General features: G+C 42.9%; 2 protein-coding genes across 3 annotated transcripts in view; both read left to right on the top strand.

Annotated features, from left to right (window-relative positions):
- ESRRG (estrogen related receptor gamma) overlaps positions 1-22,094 on the top strand; it is an 892,172-nt gene that overhangs the window by 375,015 nt on the left and 495,063 nt on the right. The window lies entirely within an intron of this gene.
- The window catches only part of LOC130361077 (dynein heavy chain-like), a 30,689-nt gene continuing 16,814 nt past the window's right edge, over positions 8,220-22,094 (top strand). Inside the window, exons 1-2 of the mRNA XM_056563643.1 lie at positions 8,220-8,265; positions 13,548-13,604. Coding sequence (XP_056419618.1) covers positions 8,220-8,265; positions 13,548-13,604 — 103 coding nt within the window. The remainder of the gene's footprint in view (positions 8,266-13,547; positions 13,605-22,094) is intronic.

Genomic DNA, 22,094 nt, shown 5'->3' with positions numbered 1-22,094 from the left:
CTTGGATATGCGTAACTACTTTTCTGCCTATTGATTCTGGTATCATGATGACTCCACTGAATCCGGACTCCACTGAATCCACTATCAGTCGGATTTTTCTATTGAAGCTACTATATAGATGTGACCTAAGGATTCTCTTTTAAAATGTCCATACCACTGTGAGGGGCAAATAAGCTGAAGACTGTTCTCCACCCCCACGTTTAGCCCATAGTAAGTTCTGTCCAGTGAAATGTTCATCATAACTTTATGGAAGTAAAATTCTTGCATGTTCTGCATATACCACATATTAAAGGTTAACTGTACTCGCTATTAACTATAATATTTGGATTAATTAATATATATTGATTTATCTTACAATAAGTGAAGTGTACAAGAAGTAACTATAAATCAGAATTATGCTTGTACAGCCCCCTCTCCAGAAGAACTGCTTGTAGAGAACACAAGGGAGCAGAGAATTGACCCATGGGTTATGGAGAGAGCGTGAAATAAACCCTAAAGACCACTGTTCAGGGGCTTGTGCCCTCTCATTGTACAGAGCAGGGTACTGGTTGGCTTGGTGAAAGGCCTTTCATGTACCTTTTGGGGGAAACGTGTTGCTCCTAGTGGAGAACAGGCCAAGCAATGATCCCTGGGAATAAGAGTATGCAAATGAGCTCTTCTCCAGAAGGAATAAAGCTTCCTCTCTAGGGCCGCCCCCTGGTGGTGGATATGCTTCCTCTAAGCCTTTTCCCAAAGAGCATTGCCTGGACTGTAAGTATACCTACTCTTACCCCTTGTCTCCTCAAGGAGAAGCACTACCCCCAAGAACAATAGATAGATAGATAGATAGATATGAGATAGATAGATAGACATGAGATAGATAGATAGATAGATAGATAGATAGATAGATATGAGATTGATATGAGATGGATAGATAGACATGAGATAGATAGATAGATAGATAGATAGATATGAGATTGATATGAGATGGATAGATAGATATGAGATAGATAGATAGATATTAGATTGATATGAGATGGATAGATAGATATGAGATAGATAGATAGATAGATATGACATAGATAGATATGAGATAGATATGAGATAGATATGAGAGAGATAGATGTAAGATAAATAGATGTAAGATAGAAAGATATGAGATAGATAGAGAGATGATAGATAGATAGATATAAGATGGATAGATAGATATGAGATAGATAGATAGATAGATATGAGATAGATAGAGAGATGATAGATAGATGGATAGATAGATATGATATAGATAGACATGACATAGATAGATAGATATGAGATAGATATATTTTTTTTATTGAAATGAAGATGTAATGTAATACACATTAACCAATCAGACGCCTGCTAATATTGACACACCAAGGAAGGTGGCATTCTTATTTGTAGAAATTGTCCAGGATAAGTAAAGAAAGTGTGAAGAATATAGGTGAAATAGATATAGGAGGAGAATTATCCCAATTGTGGATCAGTTGCCTTAAAACACATTGGCCCAGATTTAGCAAATCTGGTCCAAAAGTGAAGTGATTTTTTCCTCAGCGACCAATCACAGCTCGGCTTTCACTTTACCACAGCTGAGCTGTGATTGGTCGCTGCGGGAAAATCACTCCCCTTTTTCTCTCAAACAGTTTCATAAATCTGGGCCAATACCATCCAAAGAACCCATATAACTATGTCAACCTCAGTGCCCATGGTTGGGCCCTATTTGTTTTAGGAAGAGAAAAAAGCAGCCTCGTCTTAATAATTCCTGTATGGCTAGGTTCACACTGTGGAATTTCTGGGCAGAATTTCTGCTGAAGATCGAGACGGCGGCACTAGGACTGCATGGACTACATTGCCGTCCCCATAGATGCCAATGCATTTCTTAGCAGATCTCCCACAAGATCCACCCAGAAATGCATTGCAGTCTATGGGGGCAGCAATGCAGTCTGCTCGGTCCTAGCGCCGCCGGCTCGATCTCCGGCAGAAATTCTGCCCAGAAATTCTGCAGTGTGAACCCAGCCTATGAGTAGCATCTCTGTCAGAATATGGGATTCCGCATTCCCATTCACACTTCTGAATTTCCGCTTACGGAGTTCCGCAAGCGGAAATTCAGAAATGTGCATGGGAGTGCACAATCCCATAGAAGTCTATGGGCCTTAATTTGAGGTGGAATTTCGCAAGCGGAAAGTCTGCCACGTGAATAGACCCTAAGGGCCCAATCACACTACTAAATTTCCAAGCAGAATTCCTCTTGGGAAATCTGATGCAGCATGCCCCCATGAATGGGATACTGCTGCACTGTACACAATGCAGAATTTTTGTAAATGAAATTTCAGATCTTACTTCAATGTTTATTCTTTTGGCAAAATTCTGTGCAACTGCTCACAGAATCATTCCAGGCATAAATTCCGTAGTGAGAATGGGCCCTTTGGGATAAAGTACCATTAACTACAGATGACATTAACCTTTCCAGCTAAAAGATTAAATAATTTTTTTGCTTTATGGATAAATTTGTGTGTGTGTATATATATTCATATATATATATATATATATATATATATATATATATATATATATATACACAGTGGGACAAAAATGTATTTAGTCAGCCACCAATTGTTCTACTAAGGGTATGTTCACACTGAGGAATTCTAGAGGAATTCACAAGGAATAATTTTGGTCCCTTAAAAAAGATGAGAGGCCTGTAATTTTCATCATAGGTTATAACCTCAACTATGAGAGACATAATGAGTAAAAAAATCCATAAAATCACATTGTCTGTTTTTTAAAGAATTTATTTGGAAATTATGGTGGAAAATAAGTATTTTGTCAATAACAAAAGTTCATCTCAATACTTTGTTATATACCCTTTGTTGGTGATGACAGGGGTCAAACGTTTTCTGTAAGTCTTCACAAGGTTTTCACACACTGTTGCGGGTAGTTTGGCCCATTCCTCCAGGCAGATCTCCTCTAGAGCAGTGATGTTTTGGGGCTGTCGCTGGGCAACAGGGACTTTCAACTGTGTCCAAAGGTTTTCTTTGGGGTTAAGATCTGGAGACTTGCTAGGCCACTCCAGGACCTTGAAATGCTTCTTACAAAGCCACTCCTTCGTTGGCCGGGCGGTGTTTGGGATCATTGTCATGCTGAAAGACCTAGCCACTTCAATGCCCTTGCTGATGGAAGAAGGTTTTCACTCAAAATGTCACGATACATGGCCCCATTCATTCTTTCCTTTACATGGATCAGTCGTCCTGGTCCCTTTGCTGAAAAACAACCCCAAAGCATGATGTTTCCACCCCCATGCTTCACAGTAGGTTTGGTGTTCTTTGGATGCAACTCAGCATTCTTTCTCCTCCAAACACGATGAGTTGAGTTTTTATTAAAAAGTTCTACTTTGGTTTCATCTGACCAAATGACATTCTCCCAATCCTATTCTGGATCATCTAAATGCTCTCTAGCAAACTTCAGACAGGCCCACACATGTACTGGCTTAAGCAGGGGACACGTCTGGCACTGCATGATTTGAGTCCCTAGCGGCATAGTGTGTTACTGATGGTAGCCTTTGTTACTTTGGTCCCAGCTCTCTGCAGGACATTCACTAGGTCCCCGTGTGGTTCTGGAACTTTTGCTCAGCATTCTTGTGATAATTTTGACACCAAGGGGTTAGATCTTGCATGGAGCCTCAGATCGAGGGAGATTATCAATGGTCTTGTATGTCTTCCATTTTCTAATAATTGCTGCCACAGTTGATTTCTTCACACCAAACTGCTTGCCTATTGCAGATTCAGTCTTCCCAGCCTGGTGCAGGTCTACAATTTTGTTTCTGGTGTCCTTCGACAGCTCTTTGGTCTTGACCATAGTGGAGTTTGGAGTGTGACTGTTTGAGCTTGTGGACAGGTGTCTTTTATACTGATAACAAGTTCAAACAGGAGCCATTAATACAGGTAACGAGTGGAGGACAGAGGAGACTCTTAAAGAAGAAGTTACAGGTCTGTGAGAGCCAGAAATCTTGCTTGTTTGTAGATGACCAAATACTTTTTTCCCACCATAATTTACAAATAAATTCTTTAAAAATCAGACAATGTGATTTTATGGATTTTTTTTTCCTCATTCTGTCTCTCATAGTTGAGGTATACCTATAGACTCTCTCATCTTTTTAAGTGGGAGAACTTGCACAATTGGTGGCTGACTAAATACTTTTTTTGCCCCGCTGAATGTATATATATATTTTTTATATATATATGTTTTTTTATTTAAATCTTAGCTATTTTTGCATTGCATGGTGCCGACGTGGTTCCCATTTACAGCTGTTTGCAAGAAAAAAATCAAGCCAGGACCATTTCTTAAGACACAATTCTCCTCCTCTGCTCCACATTTGATTCTTCTCCCTCGTCTATGACTCATCGCAATTTGCAAAAATGTTTTGTTTCCTTTTTTGTTATTTTTTTTTTATAAATAACATCGATGTAGCAGCAGAGGTCCGTGATCTAACATGCCCGCTACATTCGCTCTGCATTCGTTTTCTTGTTGTTTTTCTTCTATAAGTGGTTACTCAGCCTTTTGCCACCGCGATCTCTAGAAATGACAAAGCAGACACTTAACCGCAATTGTTTATTTTACTTAGACTTTTTTTTTTCAAATTGCTCGGCAAACGGTATTGATATATTGATATGAAGGCCCCCGAAATGATGTCATTAGGTCTCCGGCAGTCACCGTGAATGCACGCTGCTGCATATTTAAGTCCATCTGTGTTTTTCACGGCCAAGATAAAGGCAGCGCTCCCTGGGAACAGCAGGCTATTTCACCCGGCTTCCAGTCACCGGCCTAGATAGCAATTCATTGGTGCTATTTTCTCATTGCAGGCACAGGGGCAGATTGAATCTTCTCGGTACTTACAGTAATGAATTGTTATTAGTTGAAAAGGGTCTGAATTGCCATGTTGCTTCCTGCCTTTATAATGATTGAACTACAAAGTGTTCTCGGAAAATAGGTAAGAGATAACACAAGGGAGCTTAAAGCGCCCTTTATGATTTCATTTTTTTTTCTATAAACTTCTTAATCATCCCGGTTCTTGAGGAATAAGCATACCCTGTATTATTTAATTCAGAGATACTTAGGGAATTTTTGTAACGCAAAGTTATTTTATTAAAAAAAATATATATGTATGTGTGTGTATGTATATATATATATATATATATATATATATATATATATATATATGTTGTAATGTAATATCTATAAAAAAAAATAGAATAATTAGTCACAAGATTTTAAGATTTTACAAAGGACTTCTAAATAATTTTCTTCCAGTCCTCATATCCTGTCCTCAAATCCTATCCTCATATCCAGTCCTCATATCCCGTCCTCATATGCTGACCTCATATCCCTTCCTCATATCTCATCCTCACATCCCGACCTCATATCCCCTCCTCATATTGAGTCCTCATATCCCATCCACATATCCCATCCACATATCCTGTCCTCATATCCAGTCCTCATATCCCGTCCTCATATGCTGACCTCATATCCCTTCCTCATATCTCATCCTCACATCCCGACCTCATATCCTGTCCTCATATCTAGTCCTCATATCCTGATCTCATATCCCATCCTCATATCTCATCATCATATCTAATCCTCATATCCCGACTTCATATCTCTTTTTCATATCCCATCCTCATATCCCCTCCTCATATGCCTTTTTCATATCCTGACCTCAAATCCCGTCCTCAGGTGGGGTTGAGATGTAATGTAAAGACTGTAGACCAAAAAATGGTGTGGTTTATGAGGGCATGGCTTATGGGAGGGACAAGCCAGACTGATTTATTTAACCGGAGTTGCGAAGCAAAGTGGGGCTGAGCTTTGATGAAGAGATTGTGGTTGAAGGACCTTTGATGTGGGTGCATTGGGCAAAAATGGTGTTTTTGGCCATGAACCAAAACAAAAAAAGTGACAGAAAAGAAAAAGAACATGGCTTGTTGAGGGTGTGGCTTGTGGGAAGGGTGTGGCTTGTGGGAGGGGTGTGGCTTGTAGGTTGGACTGACACACTCACCAGGAGATGCAGAGCGGAGCTTGTGGAGTAAAGTTCCGAAAGTCCCATGAATTCAGCTGAATACAAGCCCTGGACATCAATATATGTGTCAGAACCCGTAGGGTTTATTTGCCCTAATTTTCGTTGCTAGTTCTAGGCCCCTGTGCTTCTGGGTGTTGATTAGTGTCTGCCTATCAGAGTCCTTCTGCAGGTGCCCATTTGTATTTATAGGATCCTATCACATCCAGGCTTTGCCTGTGAAAGAGCTTGTCTCCAGTAGCTAGCATTGTTTATCGTGTGATTCCTGATTATTGGTTATTTGATCTCGGCTTGGCTTTCTGACTTTTCTCTTTTGTGTTACCATCTTGGTATCTCGACATTACCTGGACTCGGCTAGTTGACTTTGACTTTATTCTGTGTTTGTTTAGTAATTTTCTGTTAGTTTGTGTGCCTCCTAACTGTTCACGACCTGTGTCTGTTTTTGTTGTTTTCACTTTAACAGCCATAACTTTTATAGGAAGGGACCGGCACCATTGTTACGGACCCGCTGCCTAGGGCGGGTACGTAATCAGGCAGGGATAGAGGCTGTGGACGAGTTCAGAGCTGCTTTTATTCCCTGCCCAGACATGACAATTTTCCAGGGGGAGAGGATCGAGCTTTTATTCAGGCTTTTAGGTGCCCTGATCGCTGTCGTACTTAAGGGATTAGCGGCAGACATCAGCATAATCGCCAATATCTGCCTTTGAGTGTACCATCACTTACAGTCTATGAATTAAGAGCAGCTCCCATGCTCTATTCATAGACAGAATGCCACTCAGCGCATAAATGAACGTCATGGTGCGTCACGTACCAGGGCACCAGGATGTATATTTACATCCATTGTCATTTAGGGGTTAAACATATTTAAAGGTGTACAACACTGCCCCAGCATTAGGGGGTGCTGAGGCTCGAAATGTCACAGCAACGCCCCTCAATGCAAGTCTATGGGAGGGGGTGTTGCATGATATCACAAGGGGGCATGGCTGTTCTGAAAGCTGAGGCAGTGGAGTACCCAAGCTTTTTTGAAAATGTACCATATGAGAGATACATACAGAATGACGTTTAAAACGTTTAAAAACTTTTTTTTTATTCAAAAATAACATCGCTTTTGTGCATGGTCACATGACACTCTAAGACACAACCAATTACTACTACCACCATTTATGAAGTAAATATAAAAGTGTGGAAACATTTTCAGTGTCTTTCCTATACTCTTACTAATCCCATAATCACCTTCTTTGTTTTGCCCTGTTGGCCTTGGTTATGACCATCTTAGGGCATCCACTTTGATGGTCGCACATGCTCAGTTCTACTGTATATTGCTTGTTAGTCACGTCTCCAGTCCCGGAAACACAGAGGTTTACGAAACTGGAGCCGCAGCCCAGCATAGAATGTAGGTGCTGCAGGAAGATCGTGAGGGGTCCAAGTGACGAGCCCCCTGCGATCAGAAATCTTATCCCCTATCCTTTGGATAGGAATTTAAGATGTCTATGGCCAGAAGACCCTTTAAGGATTTTCATCCAAATGTGACAAAAAAGCTGCAGATGACAGTGTTGGCATTTTAATATACTGCATATTTTCTGCCTGAAATCTACAGCCAAAAATCCAGACCCCAATAGTCTTGTAATACTCACGTTTCAGAAGACAGGAACATCGGTGGATGTGGATCCGCAAGACCTGTGTGGCAGATGACTCGGACCGTACCAGGGAGCGGAGTCTAAGTGCCGCAGGTTTTCACCAGAGTCCTCCGCAAAGCGGGATGGACTTGCTGCAGCAGGCGGCACCAGGGTCGCTACCCCTGGCACGGCTCGACCACACAGGCGGCTGAGGAATCGAAGCACAGGAGGAATAAGGCAGCTCATGGTCAGGATAGCAGAAGGTCAGGACAGGCGGAAGAGTAGCGTAGTCAGGAACGTAACAAATGGTCAGTAGGCAGGTGGCAAAGGAGCAAGGTCAGGTCACGGAGCAAATGGTATAATACACGGCAAAACAATCACAGGAATGCTTTCTCTAAGGCTCTAGGGCAACAAAGATCCAGCAGGGAAGTGTGGGAGGTGGAAGAATTTATCAACGAGCCACAGGTGTTACTTCACTAATGGGCACACTGGCCCTTTAAAACTTAAAACTTCGGCACGCGCACCCTAGAGGATGGGGACGCATGCGCCAGGGCAGAGAGGCAGAGACGGGGGCAAGAGAAGCACCAGGTGAGTGACGGGCTGGGATTCACATGCAGGCATGTCCCGCAATGTGAATCCCAGCCCCACCGGCAGCAGTATGTAACGGGACCATACGCTCATGGCCAGCGTGTGCGGCCTGAGCGCATAACGTAACAAGACTCTTATTTGTTTTGTGACTAATAAACAAGCATGGGGCCGAAATGCTCAATGGTCTCATAATCGTGCACTGGCTAACACATTTTTACCATAGACAGAATCAAGGAATCAGTGGAAACAGCCAATAGGAAAACTGATCAAAAGAAATTCAACAAAAATCTATACATAAAAAGTTATAAAGACAAATATAAAAACAAAAGTATCATCTCAATACAATAAAAAAAATCATAACCGCTTCCTTCCTACTAATAACAAACCCATATATAAATAAGTTACGTAGACAAATAGAAAAGCAAAAGAATGATCTTAAAATATTTTCAGAAATATTTTCTACAGATATAATATGGTCTTATACAAAAAGAAAATCTGAGCAGCATGCGAGCGAGCAAATAATTCATATACATTCCTAAAAATATAAGACAAGCAAAACTCCCCCCCGGCGCTGATCACACAAATCAGGGCCGACGGGATCTGTAAATATTGCACGCAGGTAGAATTAAGACGGAGCAATTTCAGGTTTAGGGAAAAAATAAACACAGTGCTCGGTTTAACTACACCTTGTACGGTAGAATTTGTATCACCGTGTGCGGCGCAGGTTAAGAGGGCGATTGTGCTCCCCATCTACCACTTTCCGGCAGTCTCCTGGTTCACAGCTTCACACTTTGGTGACATTGTCTCCTTTACCCGGCATGTGTCGGCAGAACCCCGCCTTAAGGCCTCCCGCGAGCCTTTACAATGAACTTGTTTTCCTTAACTGCTCCGGCAGGAGTTAATCCAGTCTCAGCGATACGCCTGGCGATGTGCATAAGCTTTCTACATGCTATCATTTCCCAGAGCTTCCCACCGGCAGGCGATGAAAGCCCGAGCCAAGACGACACCAAACTTCAGCAAAGTACAGTCAACAAGATAGAAAGGCGTGATTTATGTGGGCAGTATAACTTTTTCAACTCTGAAGGACTGGAGTGGGGATTTAAAATATGACTCTTTAATTTTTAAAAATTACATAAATTAAGCAGAGAGCCCATTAAGGAGATGCCATCAGGATCACATGGCTAATTCAGATCAAGTTATATTATCTCGCCTGCAGGATTTGAATGAGAATTAAGAAATTACTATTCCAAAGTTGTACGGGACATTGATCCTCATTTACGATGAAATCCGTCACCCTAACTACCTCGGAGGAGAGGGCTTCCGTGACAGTGGTTCTCCTCTGAGTCTTCGAGGCGTCCTAACCTTTAGGAGAGTATATTAGAGTAAGCACGGACGCTTATTAGTTGTTCTGGTGATACGTTCGGTGAGGTTTTTTTTTTCCTACAGATATGTGGTTTACAGCGAAGATGAGGGGCATTAACCTGAGGACTGGTGGTGGTGGTGGGGGGGCTCCTATAGTCTGAACCCCACGGGGGATCTTAGCAGCCGCCGACATATCTCATTTCAGAGCTTGTACTTTAGCCTAAGCCGGGAAAGGGAAGAGGAATTACGCTAACCCTTGGCCCTTTTCTTTATTTATTAATCTGCTTTTCTCCGATCTGCATCTCTACTATCAGTGACGCATAGTAAAGGCAAAAATCCTGTATGAATGTCTCCTACGAGGGGTAGATTGTGTTTTTACTTTTTTGGTTGTGACTGTGAAAAGACTGGAAAATAAGGTAATGAGACAAGACACTCATTTGACTCAAAAAACACACATATACTCGAACACAGTTATATCACACAAATAACATACATACGCTCATACAGCACATGTACATTCAAACATGTATTACACAGATTCACATAGCAAAACATACTGTACCAGGTAAAATTCATACACTACATCTACTCTCACAACACACAATGAAACACTCATACACTACATCTACTCTCAGAACACACAATGAAACAATATCCACTGTAGAAGATTGTAAAGAAGACGGCACTCACCATACGACAGTAGAAGCTTTAATGCGGCAGTTGGTACTTGGGAGACATCGGGAGGCAGAGACTGTGAGGACGGGGGTTATATACACGGGACAGACTGTTTCACGCGACAGCTGGAAGTTAAGTCAGCGCAAGACAGCCAAATAAATATAGGAATAAAATAAACAACAATGTGCACATTGTTGTTTATTTTATTCCAATATTTATCTGGCTGTCTTGCGCAGACATTACTTCCGGCTCCACCTGCATATACTGAGCTTGTGCAGGTATGGACGCCGTATTCCGGCTTGAGGAAGCTCGCATGTTCCGTGAAAGAGTCTGTCCAGTGCATACCGTGTATACCCCCTATCACTAGTCTCTGCCTCCCGATGTCTCCCAAGCACCAACTGCTACATTAAAGGGGTTCTCCGGTGCAAAGGATAGGGGATAAGATGCCTGATAGTGGGAGTCCCGCCGCTGGGGACCCCCGTGACGTCACGCCCCCTCCTGTAGACTTGCATTGAGGGGCGGAGCGGGACATCACACGGGGGCGGAGGCGTGACATCACACGCTGCCCGCCCTGTAGTCGCCGGTAATCAGATCCGGAGCGAACACGCTCCGGGGACTGATTATAAACAGGGTGCCGCATGCAAGATCACGGGGGTCCCCAGCGGCAGGACTCAGGCAACCAGGCATCTCATCCCCTATCCTTTGGATAGGGGATAAGATGTCTAAGCACCGGAGAACCCCTTTAATGTAGCAGTTGGTGCTTGGGAGACATCAGGAGGCAGAGACTAGTGATGGGGGGTATACACTGGACAGATGTAGATGAGATAAGATAAGATGTCTAAGCACCGGAGTACCCCTTTAAAGCTGTTTCTATCGTATGGTGAGTGCCATCTTCTTTAAAATCTTCTACAGTGGATACAGTATGCTTCTTAGACATAGCACCACAGAAATACATAGCGGGTGTGGATCTCATCACTGGTCAGTAGCAGCATAGAAATACATGCATACCTAGTGGCGTCAGTGCCGAAGCCACCCTTCTTCTATTCTGAAACACAATAAAACAAGCAGACATAACAAATATACATACAACACACAAAACAAACATATACCCACATAACTAACAATGAAACTATCGCACACAACAAAGACTCACACAATGGCAAAATACACATATACTTGAATAATACATTAATAGCACACAGCACCCAAATAACATACACTCAAACAACATCTACTCATACAGCACATTTACACTCAAGCAACACATATTACATAGGCTTACATAACACACATAATGTACCCTCAAGTACACTAACACTACATCTACCACACAACACACAATGAAACAAACATACATAACAAGTACACATACAACACACAAAACACACATACTCAAGTAGCATACTCATACTAAAGCCAGTATACAGATAACAAACATACCCTTATACAACACCTGCTCATATAGTACACAAACACTCAAACAATACATACTACACTGATTCACACAACACATATATACCATACACATATACTGTACCCCAAAGTAACACTCATACACTCTCAACTTCACACTACATCTACTCACAAAACACACAATGAAACAAACATACTTCACATAACAAAAACACACACACACACACACACACACACACACAACATACACTCCCTCAACATATATATATATATATATATATATATATATATATATATATATATATATGCAAATAGCTCACTTATACAAATAAACAAACAACACACATAAACTCATAACATTTACAATATACATAAAAATACAACTACAGATAGATAGATAGATAGATAGATAGATAGATGTTCTTATTGCTCAGATGAGGTACACACATACACTCAAAATACAAATAAAACATAGACTTAACCTCTTCAGGACGTGGGGCGTATGCATACGCCGTGCATCCCGAGTCCTTAAGGACGTGGGGCGAGTGCATACGCCCGTGGGAATTCCGGTCCTCGCCGCTAGCCGGTTGGGGACCGGACCGGAATGCCTGCTGGAATCATTCAGCAGGCATCCCGGCACATCGCCCCCCCCCCATGTCCCCTGAGGAACCCCCCCCCCCATGTCGGCGATCACAGAAAATCGCATGTCAATTCAGACATGCGATTTTCTGCTATTCTGGGTGATCGGGTCTCTGGTGAACCAATCACCGGAAAATAGGGATGATCGGAGCTGTCAGTAACAGCCTTGATCATCCTGAGGGATAGGAGCGAGATTTCAGCGCTGCGATCTCCTCCTATCCCCTGCCATTGGTCAGAAAGTAATTCTGACCAATGGCAGAGCATGACAGGGCATGACCTCCGCTGGATGTCGGGCAGAATGGGGGGAGAAGATGGAGGCCATTACCTGAAAAGAAGATGGCGTGGGGACTGGCGATCATTGGAGACAGCCAGCGGAGATCACAGCGCAGGTAGGGAGGCGACAGTGAGGGGGGGGGGGGGTGGGATTGAAGTTAGGTGGCAGTAAAGCGATCTTTACTGCTGCATTCCTAGTGGTTGCCAAACTACAACTCCCAGCATGCCCAGACAGCCAAAGGCTGTCTGGGCATGCTGAGAGTTGTAGTTTTGCAACATCTGAATGTTCACAGTTTGGTGACCACTGTTACAGTGGTGCCCAAACGGTAGCCCTCCAGATGTTGCCAACCTACAACTCTCAGCATGCCTAGACTGCCCAGGCATGCTGGGAGTTGTAATTCTGTAACATCTGCCCCTTCAGATTTAGCAATTTTCATGAAAATTTGGAAAATTGCTGCTCTACTTTAAAGCCCTCTAATTTTTTCAAAAAGGAAAAATATGTCCATTTTTTGAAGCCAACATAAAGTAGACATATTGCATTTGTGAATAAAAATAAAAAGTTAGAAAAATGCAAAATTTTCTAAATTTTCATGAAATTTGGGGATTTTTCACCAAGAAAGGATGCAAGTAACAACAAAAATGTACCACCAAAATAAAGTAGAATATGTCACGAAAAACTATCTCAGAATCAGAATATTCGGTAAAAGCATCTTAGAGTTATTAATTCGTAAAGTGACGGTGGTCGGAATTGCAAAAAAGGGCTCAGTCCTTAAGGTGAAAAAGGGCTGCGTCCTTAAGGGGTTAACACACATACACCACTGACACTTACCCTCAATTTACATTCATAAACACACAAATAATCTGTTATGTCCATTTATTTGTTTTTGTATTTTTCTGTTTATGTGTGTTTATACTCTTAGAATCCTGTCCTGCGTTCATCCTCTTGGTGGAGTTTGGGTTTGAATTTGTCCTGTCTTGTATCTTGAAATATATCCTGTTTTGAATCTTGACAAATATCCTGTTTAGTATCCTGACCAGAGTTTCTCTACATTATAGAGTTTGATTTTCTTGTCTCCGTTTTTATGTATTATAGTTTCATGTATTATATTTGAGTTTCCTACTGTGTCAGCATCCCGTTCACACGGTGGAGTGTGCCCGCTGTCCAGTAGTCTATTTGGTTTTATTATATTGGGGTAATCTTTTTGTTAGTTATCTGTGTCCAATGTGAACAATATCCTATATTTATATCCTGTTTGGTGGATCTGATCTTGTCCTTTGTACTTGTATCTGTTTGTGAACAGTGTCCTATGTTCCTGATCAGTTTGCCTGTCTATATTTTGCCCTGTTAGTATTTGTATCCTGTCTGGTTTATCTGGTTGTCTAGTGGTTTTCCGTTTCTGTTTCTGGCCTGTGACCGACTATGTTTATTATTTGTTTTTACGCCACTGCACTGTAGCGCAGGGAGGGACCTGCTCCAAGTTGTCGATCCATCACTTAGGATGGATGGGCAATAGGCAGAAAGAGTGTTTTTAAGGTCAGTTTAGGGCTCACTCTCTCAGTCCCCACAGTCGGTCATGACATAATCTACACATAACACAGGAATATAACACACATAGTACATTAATATAACACACACTCACAACATAAAAAGCACACAAAAACACCCACACAACACACACAATACAGATACAAATAAGACACACATACCATTTCACATATGCTTTGTAACAAGACACATGCACTCACATGACATACAGTATAGCACAAAACACAAAAACACTGGTATAACACACGGGGTCTGGCCGCTTGGGCACTTCACAATCTCTGGTGCGGCACCCCAGTAACTCCGCTCCATGCTGGATTATGGGCAACCACAGCTGTCAAGCCCCCTCCATTCATGTGTATGGGAGGAGGAGTGACACGTCCCCTCCAATACACATGAATGGAGGGGTGTGGCATGACATCATGACCACGGCCCCCCGAAGCTGGTGTTTGAACTACATTTTCAACATGTCGGGATGCCGGAACAGAGATCACGGGGGGTCCCACTTGCCGGACTCCTAGTGATCAAACATCGTATCCCCTATCCTTTAGATGGGGATACGATGTCTAGGGGCAGAATACCCCTTTAAGGCCATAGGAGGGGACTGGGAAGCCAAAATCAGGAGATGGGAACCCCATACCGCTTTTTAGGAATACAGGTATATTTAGAAAACTAAAAATGTAGCATCTGTGTAACATCGTACTTAACTATTTGTGATCACTTTCTAATTTTCATTTTTCAATTACGAGGCCACATGGAAACGCTCTAAAAATTCTCCACATTTTGTTTTTCTCTTCCAGTTTGATTCCCGCTTCTTGTAAGACATCATTTCACCAGACGCACTCCTTACTAAAAGCACAGACTTGCTTTAAATTCAGAACCTTATTTAGCCTTGTAACAATTACCATTGTAAAAAGGGCAATATTTCACTTGAACTCTCTCCTGGGTTGAAGGAGGTAATGTAGAGGATTTATCATTAAGATGTATCAGAAAGTCTGAGGGCACACCCTAAAGGAGCCATTAGATGTGAAAGATAAGATGAAGGGAGACACCGGGTCTTCTGGAAAATATAAGAAATAAAAAAAAAAGACCATTTAAGTAACAAGAAGCAGAATGGGAAAGATTGAGTGTGTGTTCTGCTAATGATGGAGAAATTGTTAATTCAGCATAACTGTAAATGAAAACATTTTATGGCCGTAATAAGAACACAAAGGGTAATATAACAAGATAACGCTGCCGTGTACATGGCATTTACGTCTACTTAGAGACTAGATACAAGTAAAATATATTGAACCCATGAACAAGGAGGACGTATGGAGGCATGCTTAATATTTTACTACACTGGAAAGGACACAACTTGAATAACGTTACATAGTCCAGGAGCTAGGTGACAAAACAAGTCCTCAGCCACATCCTGTCCGCTAGTTACCTTATTATACTAAAATGTAGGAGCTATCGTAAAATAAGGGTGCACTATAAGAGAGGGAGTAGTGGGGCAATTAATAATCCTCTTACTATTATTTTATAGAAAATAATTTAATAGTTTATACAAAATAGCCACCCAGTGTAAAGCATTGGGGTAAAACAGAGCAACAGTGCGAGCATAATATGAGTCAGTTTTAGGGATAAGATGCCCTTCCTTCCTTTTTACTTCCTCCCTTCCTTACTTTCTTCCTGTCATTCCCCATCTCTTCTTTCTTTCCTTCCTCCCATCCATTCTTCCTTCCATTCCTTCTTCCTCTCTTCCTTCGCTCCTTCTTTGCTTCCTTCCTGCCTTCCTTTGTTCCTCTTCTTCTTCCTCTCCTTCTCCCTTTCTTTCCCATCTTCACTTCATTCTCTCCTCTCTTCCTTTCATCCTTCCTTCCTTTCCTACTTCCTCCCCTCCCTTTACTTCCTACTCATTCTTTTCTTCCCATCCTCATCTATGTTTTCCTTCCTTTGCTTCTTACTTGCTACCTCTCTTGTCTCTATTATCCCTCCCTTTCTTCCTCCATCCTACACCTTCCTCTCTTCCTCCTCCATCTTTACCTCCTTCCTTCCGCTCACCCTCTCCTTACTTATTTCCTTTCTTCCTCCCTCAACCTTCCTTTCTTTCTCTGATCCTCCTTTACTTCTTCCTCCCTTCAGTCCCAACTTATTCCTTTCCTTCCCCTCCTTCCTCACTTTACTATCTTCCTCTCTTCTTTCTTAATTCCTCCCTCCCTCCATCCAACCCTTACTACCTTCCTTCCTCCCCCACTTCCTTCCTTTCTTCCTTGCCCCCAGAATGCACATGAAAGTTTCTCATTGTAATATCTGCCACATCCCCTTTTCTAATTACAGTGATCCCTCAACATACGATGGTAATCCGTTCCAAAATGGACCATCGTTTGTTGAAACCATCGCATGTTGAGGGATCCATGCAATGTAAAGTATAGAACAGTGGTCTACAACCTGCGGACCCCCAGATGTTGCAAAACTACAACACCCAGCATGCCCGGACAGCCAACGGCTGTCCGGGCATGCTGAGTGTTGTAGATTTGCAACATCTAGAGGTCCGCAGGTTGTAGACCACTGGTATAGGAAGTTGCACTCACCTGTCCCCACCGCTCATCACCGCTGCCCGGGATGTCACCGTCCATCGCTGTCGCCGTGTCCCCGATGCTCCGGCAAGGCCTCTGCTTCCCCAGCATCCGCGCTCTCCGTCGCCGCCATCACATCGCTACGCACGCCGCTCCGATTGGATGACGGGACGGCGTGCGCAGCGACGTGATGACGACGATGGAGAGCGCCGACCATGCAGGGGATCCTGAAGAGGACGCGCTGGAGCCCCGAGGACAGGTAAGTGATCGTCAGCGGACCACAGGGGGCACCGTAAACGGCTATCCGGTGGCAGCTGAAGCAGTCTGCGCTGCCGGATAGTCGTTTATGCGGTGGCCCCGACATACAAAAGCATCGTATGTTGATGCTGCCTTCAACATGCGATGGCCTCTGAGAGTCCATCGTATGTTGAAATGATCGTATGTCGGGGCCAACGTAGGTCGGGGGGTCACTGTACACAAATTCACTGTATATAAATAAGGTGAAATTCCCTGCACTCCTGAAATGTTTTGTGCTGCCGTGACCATCAGTCATTTGTCAATTCCTGTATGTAAAGTAAACTAATAATATGTATGTGGAAGAAGAAGGGAGAAAGTTTCTATATGGACGCCGGCTTTAGGAATGCTTTGGGGCTGTATTGTTTTGTAAGCACATTTAGGAATGGACAGGAGAAGGCACCAGATTGGTAGCATTGTGCCCGTGTTACTTTCATCCAGATATTTATGTTCCTGGAATAAACCGGTGGAGATGTAACAGGTTCCTCATCCCGTGCTATGAATTATCACCTGGGCGCCTTGTACTGTATAGGGAGGACCCGGTGTTGTTATATACAAGAAGAAAATCCTCCTCTTATAGAAGGGATAATCTTCTATGATGCTCTGTTATTATTATATAAAAGTGTTACCTAACCTGTGGCTCTCCTGGTACAATCTGTCAGGGGACGAAGGGAGTTTTAGTTTAGCAAAAGTTGGAAACATTCAGGGTTGAGCTTTATATCGGGCACATGGGGGTCCACCATCTGTAATATTTACCATGAAAGTATTAGAAGGTTACAATAGTGCTGCCTGACCAGAGGTGACAACAGAGAGCAGACAGTAAATATGAATGTAAGTGAATGGTAATGAGAGAGAGAGAGAGAGAGAGAGAGAGAGAGAGAGAGAGAGAGAGAGAGAGAGAGAGAGAGAGAGAGAGAGAGAGAGAGAGAGAGAGAGAGAGAGAGAGAGGGAGAGAGAGAGAGAGAGAGGGAGGGAGAGAGAGGGAGGGAGGGAGAGAGAGAGAGGAGGGAGGGAGGAGAGGAGAGAGAGAGAGGGAGGGAGGGAGAGATAGAGAGAGGGAGGGAGAGAGAGAGAGAGAGGGAGGGGGAGGGAGAGAGAGAGAGAGAGGGGAGGGAGAGAGAGAGAGAGAGGGAGGGAGAGAAAGAGAGAGAGAGAGAGGGAGGGAGAGAGGGAGGGAGGGGAGAGAGAGAGAGAGAGAGAGGGAGGGAGGGAGGGAGGGAGAGAGAGAGAGAGAGAGGGAGGGAGAGAGGGAGGGAGGGAGGGAGAGAGAGAGAGAGAGAGAGAGAGAGAGGGAGGGAGAGAGAGAGAGAGAGAGAGAGAGAGAGAGAGAGAGAGAGAGAGAGAGAGAGAGGGAGGGAGGGAGAGATAGAGAGAGGGAGGGAGAGAGAGAGAGAGGGAGGGAGGGAGAGAGAGAGAGAGAGAGAGAGGGAGGGAGGAGAGAGAGAGAGAGTGAGAGAGAGAGATGGAGGGAGAGAGAGAGAGAGAGAGAGAGAGAGAGAGAGAGAGAGAGAGAGAGAGAGAGAGGGAGGGAGGGAGAGAGAGAGAGAGAGAGAGAGAGAGAGAGAGAGAGAGAGGGAGAGAGAGAGAGAGAGAGAGAGAGAGAGAGAGAGAGATAGAGAGAGAGAGAGAAAGAGAGAGAGAGAGAGGGAGAGAGAGAGACAGGGAGAGAGAGAGAGGGGGGAGAGAGAGACAGAGGGAGAGAGAGAGAGAGAGAGAGAGAGAGAGAGAGAGAGAGAGAGGAGAGCGAGAGACAGAGTGAGAGAGGGAGAGATAGAGAGATGGAGAGAGAGAGAGAGTGAGAGAGAGAGATGGAGAGAGAGAGAGAGAGAGGGAGAGAGAGAGGGAGGGAGAGAGAGAGAGAAAAAGAGAGAGAGGAAAGAAAAGAAAGATATGAGATAGATAGATATGAGATAGATAGATATGAGATAGATAGATATGAGATAGATAGATATGAGATAGATAGATAGATAGATAGATATGAGATAGATAGATAGATATGAGATAGATAGATGTGAGATAGATAGATATGAGATAGATAGATATGAGATAGATAGATATGAGATAGATAGATATGAGATAGATAGATAGATAGATAGATATGAGATAGATACCAAACCATAAATCCAGCAGCACACCCAAGAATATCCAGTGCAAAACAGAAGAGCTTTATTGGCCCATATTCACAGTGCAACGTTTCGATGGTATCACACCGTGATCAAGCATGCTTCATAAAGACTCTGTAATACCGTCAAAAGGTTGCACTGTGAACATGGCCAATAAAGCTCTGCTGTTTTGCACTGGATATCCTTGGGTGTGCTGCTGGATTTATGCGTTTGGAATCTATGTACGCGCTCTGCGACTGGGACTGCTTGTCTTGCCGTTTGCACTGCTCTCCTTGAGGAAACTTCTACGGTTGTGCTACCTACCTTGTAGTTTTAGATAGATAGATAGATGCAATCCAACGGTAGAAGCAGCACAACCAAATAGTACAGGTTAGATGAAAGGTGCCGGGTGCAAGCAGATGTAGTCAGTCGCAGACTGCACATAGATCCAAATTCACACAAAGAGGTTCCGCAGCACTCCAAAGGTAGATAAACAAACGTGTTTATTGACCCATGGTCTGAAGTGAATACGTCAGAAGTGAATGCAATGTTTCCACAGCATCACACTGTCCGTCTCAAGCATGAACAAGTGGTCACAAGTGATAACATATATATGGTAAGCAATCAACAACAATAAAAAATCGTGCAAAGTGCCAATATCAAAGTACAAAGTCACATAAAACATACCTATTCACAGTGCATGTGTGATCAACATATTTATACATTAAGAGTATCATCATAAAAGTGCACACAGTGTAAATTGCATTATGTTGCAGTGTGAAATTAAAGGGGTTATCCAGGAAAAAAACTTTTATATATATATATATATATATATATATATATATATATATATATATATATATATATATATATATATATATCAACTGGCTCCAGAAAGTTAAACAGAATTGTAAATTACTTCTATTAAAAAATCTTAATCCTTTCAGTACTTATGAGCTGCTGAAGTTGAGTTGTTCTTTTCTGTCTAAGTGCTCTCTGATGACACCTGTCACCTGTTAAGAGTAGAAGGAAAAACCCCATAGCAAACCTCTTCTACTCTGTGCAGTTCCCAAGACAAGCAGAGATGTCAGCAGAGGAGCACTGCTGCCAGACAGAAAACAACAACTCAACTTCAGCAGCTGATAATTATTGGAAGGATTCAGATTTTTTAATAGAAGTAATTTACAAATCTGTTTAACTTTCTGGAGCCAGTTGATAAAATTTTTTTTTCCTGAAATACCCCTTGTGACCATTGTAGTATCTCTCATGGCGCTCACAAACGCCGATACAGCGTGTATAGTATAGTGTGCATCTATTCTTCCGGTCACGTCACGGGTCACGTGTATATTAAAGTTTAACACAGTAACATAATCACCCCCTCCTGTTCGTGCCTGCGCGCTTACACTCGGGGCTCAATGTCAGCATCATTATTATGGGCAAAATATATTAAAGTGCTAATATGTTATCATCTGTGTTTACACAAGTATTAGAGGTAATTGTCAATCACCATCAACTATATGTACACCTAATAGTAATTTTGATGTATCGTATTGACACTAGTGTAAAGTATATAAGGTGTGGTGTCTTATCAAAAACGCACTCACTTCCGACCATTTGTCAATAAACACGTTTGTTTATCTACCTTTGGAGTGCTGCGGAACCTCTTTGTGTGAATTTAGATAGATAAAAAAGGATAAGTTGGCCAGCACATACTGATACACAACTATTGCATGGACCCGCATACAGGTGTACGCTGCTAGGCTAAATATACACAAGCAGGAGAATACAGCAGCACACTGCTAGCACAAAGATACAGATAAAGCATGAAATGTTATATTGCTGTAATGAAAAATGTAGGTGCTTTGCTGACCATTTGGCCAAATAGTGTGTACCATCCCACCACGATAAGGTGACCTCATTGGGATGGACCCTACACTATGGATGTGCCTCTGAGCGTGGCTAGTGGGCTGGCACTTCATGATCATAAAGTACACTAATGAACTGTTAGTTTAATAAATGTTGCTGAGAAGCCTTAGATCAAGATGCATTTGTAGATGTGTGACCATGTCTGTTTTTTCACAAGTTGAATTCACATTGTGTTTTCTATCCCCTCTTATTTTTATTTTTTTTTGCTTGGTCTGCACTCTGCCCCCCCCCCAGACCAAGTCTATATAAATGGCAGGAAGCTGCATTAGGGCCCTATTCCTCCTGGCAGCCTCCAAGTCTCATACTGAGTGAGCTTTTTAATTTGTTCCCCCCTTGTCTGGTGCTGTTGGCGTCCGTTGCTGCCCCAGTGCTATGTCTGTGGGGTGGCGTGGTCCAGGGACTGGTTTGAGTGGCATTGGGGCTGCTCTGCAGTTGGGTTGTTCCCCCTGTGGGCACTGGTGTTGGGAGGGTGGTGGTGGTGGTCGCCACTCAATGCTGAACCATTTTATGCTAGGGATGCTAGGGACCCACTACTTACAGGTGGCCGTGACGTGGTTAGTGGGCTTGCACTTCATGATCATAAATTACACTAACTACCTGTTAGTTTAATAAATGTTACTGAGAAGCATTAGATCAAGGTGCATGTTGTGGATGTGCGACCATGTCTGGTTTTTCTCAAGTTGAATTCACAAAAAAAGATTAGTGAAATGATACTGATACTGATACACAACTATTGCATGGACCCAGCATACAGGTGCACGCTGCTAAGCTAAATATACACAAGCAGGAGAATACAGCAGCACACTGCTAGCACTGCTATGTGCAGGCCAACTTATCCTTTTTTGTGTTATACATATGGGGGAGTGGCTACCTCCATGTTGGTTTGTGCACCCCATCCAATTTATAAGGAGCTGGATGTCCCAGATCTTACAAGCCCGGTAACTGACTGCTCAGAGGCACATTCATAGTGTAGGGTCTGTCCCAACGAGGTCACCTTATCATGGTGGGATGGTACCACACTATTTGGCCAAATGGTAAGTG

The sequence above is a fragment of the Hyla sarda genome, chromosome 3 (assembly GCF_029499605.1).
Source record: "Hyla sarda isolate aHylSar1 chromosome 3, aHylSar1.hap1, whole genome shotgun sequence".
NCBI lineage: Eukaryota > Metazoa > Chordata > Amphibia > Anura > Hylidae > Hyla > Hyla sarda.
This window is presented reverse-complemented; position numbering and strand designations above follow the sequence as displayed.